Source organism: Orycteropus afer, unplaced genomic scaffold (genome assembly GCF_000298275.1).
Source record: "Orycteropus afer afer isolate SDZICR_OR568_19922 unplaced genomic scaffold, OryAfe1.0 scaffold00375, whole genome shotgun sequence".
Classification (NCBI taxonomy): Eukaryota; Metazoa; Chordata; class Mammalia; order Tubulidentata; family Orycteropodidae; genus Orycteropus; species Orycteropus afer.
The window spans coordinates 2,199,273-2,203,564 of NW_006921962.1; the positions used below are offsets into that span (position 1 = coordinate 2,199,273).

At 40.4% G+C, this 4,292-nt stretch overlaps 1 protein-coding gene across 1 annotated transcript in view; it reads right to left on the bottom strand.

Moving 5' to 3' along the window:
* PTPRQ (protein tyrosine phosphatase receptor type Q) overlaps positions 1-4,292 on the bottom strand; it is a 332,616-nt gene that overhangs the window by 300,653 nt on the left and 27,671 nt on the right. The window contains exon 5 of the mRNA XM_007953173.1: positions 3,941-4,135. Coding sequence (XP_007951364.1) covers positions 3,941-4,135 — 195 coding nt within the window. The remainder of the gene's footprint in view (positions 1-3,940; positions 4,136-4,292) is intronic.

Sequence of the window (4,292 nt, forward strand, 5' to 3'; positions counted from 1 at the left end):
CCTGATGCATTCCCTTTCTGGTTTTAAATCATGCAGTATCCACTTGTTCTGTTTGAACGACAGCCTCCTGGTCTATGCACAGATTCCTCATGAGCACAATTAAATATTCTGGAATTCCCATTCTTCTCAATGTTATCTGTAATTTCTTATGATCCACACAGTGGAATGTTTTTGCATAGTCAATAAAACACAAGTAAACATCTTTCCAGAATTCTTTGCTTTCAGCCAAGATCTCTCTGACATCAGCAATGATATCCCTCATTCTACGTCCTCTTCTGAATCCAGCTTGAATTTCTGGAAGTTCCCTGTCAATATACTGCTGCAACCGTTTTTGAATTATCTTCATCAAGATTTTACATGTGTGTGATATTAATGATATTGTTCGATAACTTCCACATTCTGTTGAATCACCTTTGTTTGGAATGAGTACAACTGTGAATCTCTTCCAGTCAGTTGGCCAGGTAGCTGTCTTCCAAATCTCTTGGCATAGATAAGTAAGTGCCTCCAGAGTGGCATCCATTTATTGAAACAACTCAATGGGTATTCCACCAATTCTTGGAGCCTTCTTTTTTTGCCAATTCCTTCAATGAAGCTTTGACTTCTTCCTTCAATATCATTGGTTCTTCTCATGATATGCCACCTCCTGAAATAGATGAACATTGACAAAATCTTTTTGGTACAGTGGCTCTGTGCATTCCTCCCATCTTCTTTTGATGCTTTCTGCATCATTCAATATTTTGCCCACAGAATCTTTCAATATTGCAATTTGAGGCTTGAATTTTTCCTTCAGTTCTTTCAACTTGAGAATACCGAGCATGTTTTTTCCTTTTGGTTTTCAAACTCCAAGTCTTTGCATATTTTATTACAATAATTGACTCTGTCTTCTCGAGCTGCTCTTTGAAATCTTCTATTCAGATCTTTTATCTTGTCATTTCTTCCATTTGCTTTACTCTCCATTCAAGAGAGTTTCAGAGTGTCTTCTGTCATCCATTTTTTTTTCTTCCTTTCATCTCTTTTTAATGACCTTTTGCTTTCTTCATGGATGATGTTCTTTATGTCATCCCACAATTCATCTGGTTTTCGGCCATTGGTGGTCAATGCACCAAATCTGTTCTTCAGATGGTCTCTAAATTCAGGTGGGATATTATCAAGGTCATATTTTGGCTCTTGTGGACTTAATTGTCTTCAACTTCAACTTGAATTTACATATGAGCAATTGATGATTTTTTCCACTGTCAGCTCCTGGCCTTGTTTTGGCTGAAGATATTGAGCTTCTCCACTGCCTCTTTCCACAAATACAATCAATCTTGTGTATTTCATCTGGTGAGATCCACGTATATAGCCACCGTTTATGTGGTTGAAGAAAGGTATTTTCAATGAATATGTCATTGGTCTTGCAAAAATCCATTATACAATCTCCAGCTGTCATTTCTATCACCAAGGCCATATTCTCCAACTATCAGCGACTCTTCTTTGTTTCCAACTTTTGCATTCCAATCACCAGTAGTAATCAATACATCTTGATTGCATGTGTGGTCAATTTCAGATTGCAGAAGTTGGTAAAAATCTTCAATTTCCTCATCTTTGGCTTTGGTGGTTGTGAACAGATTTGAATAATAGTAGTATTAACTGGCATTCCTTGTAGGTTTATGGATGTTATTCTATCATTGACAGCATTGTACTTCAGAATAGATCTTGAAACACTCCTTGTGATGATGAATGCCATGCCCTTCCTCTTCAGTTTGTCGTTCCCAGTACAGTAGATCATATGATTGATTCTAAATGGCCCAAACTAGTCCATTTCAGTACACTAATGCCTGTTGTTGTTGTTGTTGTTATGTGATGTTGAGTCAGACCCAACTCATAGCAACCTGTCCTTGGGTTTCCAAGGCAGTGTCACCATGGAAGTAGATTGCCCAACCTTCCTTCTGAGGAGAGGCTGGTGGATTTGAACTGCCAGCCTTCTGGTTAGCAGTCAAGTGCCTTAAGCACTATGCTAACAGAACTCCCTCACTGTGTTAGACTGGATTCTCTAGATAAACAAAACCAGTAAAACTTATATATATATATAGAGAGAAATTTATCTTAGGAAAATGGCTCACACACTTATAGAATCTGGCAAGTCCAAAGTTCTTGGATCAAACATCAATGAAATATTCTCTACCAAACTGCCCACCACTCATCTCTCAGTTTGTCATACTGTAGTGGCTTGCGTGTTGCTGTGAGGCTGGAGGCTATGCCACTGGTATTTCATATACCAGCAGTGTCACCAATGGTAGACAGGTTTCAGGGGAAGTTCCAGACTAAGATAGACTCAGAAAAAGGAAGGGATCATCACTTCTCAAAGGAATGGCCAGTGAAAACCTTATGAATAGCAGTGAAACACTGTCTAGTACAGTACTGGAAAACTTCATGAATAGCCCAGAAACATTGTCCTATATAGTGTCGGAAGATGAGCCCCTCGGGTCAGAAAGCACTCAAAATACAATTGGGAAAGAGCTGCCCCCTCAGAGGAGAGCCAACCGTAATGATGTGTGTGGTTGTTAAGGTATGCCAACTTGGCTGGGCCTGGTTGAATGGCTGGGCAGCTGGATGTAGTTATTCCCCATGGTGAGGTTGCCAGTCAATTCCATGGTGAAATCTACTGGCGCAGCTGAGTAGCTGTTTTAGAGATATGGTCTGCTTGTAGTATATAAGCAATGGCTTTGAGGAAGGTCTCTAACTTTTTGGCATGCTTGAACCCTCCATGTAGCCATCTTCATTCAGCAGCCTGCCATGCTCTGCTGATGTTGGGACTTTTAACGGTCTTGAATCAGTGGCCTGCTGTGTGGTTGGGTAATATCAGGACTGTGTCTTTTCTCTTGCTGACCTTGGGTTTGTCAACCTCAGCAGCCAGCAGCCCCCTGAGTGTAGAGGTGCCTCTAGCTTCAGTGGGCCAGTAGTAAGAGACAGAGCTGAGCCCAAGGTTGAGGGGTATCCTCTACCAGGAACAACTACCCCCCCACACACATACACATACTATCTCCATCTATCCTTCTTCTCCTCCTTCCTCTACAGACCACTGTAAATGCTCCATTTTCCTAGAGCCCCCTAAGTGATTTTACTCTTTCACTCTTGAATCACTAAACCCATGTCTTATTCTACCCTCAATATGGCCATTTGTGTATAATGTGAGACTGTAACCTAATACATGAGCTCTGATGGTGTAGTGCCTGAGGCATTTGACTGCTAACCACCAGCCACTCCTCAGAAGGAAGGTTGGGCAATCTACTTCTGTAGCAATGCTGCCTTGGAAATTCAAGGAGGGGTCGCTATGAGTTGTATCTGACTGAATGGCAGTGAGGTTTTTTTTTTGGTAACCTAATATATGTTGTTAGTTGATAATGAGTTGGCTCTGACTCATGATGGTCCCATGAATAACAAACAAAACTTTACCCAGTCCTGCAATGTTGGAATGTTTGAATCCATTGTGGCCATTGTGTCAATCCATCTCAGTGAGTGTTTCCCTAGCTTTCGCCTGTCCCCCACTTTACCAAACATGAGGTTCTTCTCCAGAGATTACTCTCCCACTTGATGATGCATCCAAAGTGAGTCAAAATCTCAGACAATATTCTGTGATCCAGAGAGTTTTCATTGGCTAATTTTTGGAAGTAGATAGCCAGACCTTTCTTCTTAGTTTTAGTGTGGGAGCTCCACTGAACCCTGTCCACCATGGTTGACCCTGCTGATATTTGAATTATCAGTGGCATGGCTTCCAGCATCACAGTAACACCCAGTATGATAATATGATAGATGGATGATGGAACCTAATACTGTAAGTAATTCAATATCTAATAATCAGCTTGCTAAAATATGTGGTATGTAGGTGCTGAAATCTTTGAGATAAAAGTTTACCTGAAATCTATGAGACATAGAGAATATTCCACAATACTTACATTACACTCAGGCAACTTCCCAGTCAAAATGTCCTCTACTCTGATTGAAACATCTTTCACTATTATCCCGCTTCTGGCATGCTTGACACTAATCTTGAAGCTTGTAATTTTGCCATTTGGTTGCCTTGGTAAATACCAAATAAGGTTTACTGCTGAATAATTGAAAGCTTCAACTGTGAGATTCACGACTTTTCCTGGAGCTGTGGGAGTAAGAAAGATTGAGGGAAAAGAAAAATATATCATGACAAAACTTAAAAAAAAAAAATTCACTTCCATTGAGTTGATTCCAATTCATAGTGACCCCCTATGGGTTTGCAAGGTGGTAAATCTTTACAGAAGTAGATTGCCCAGTCTTCT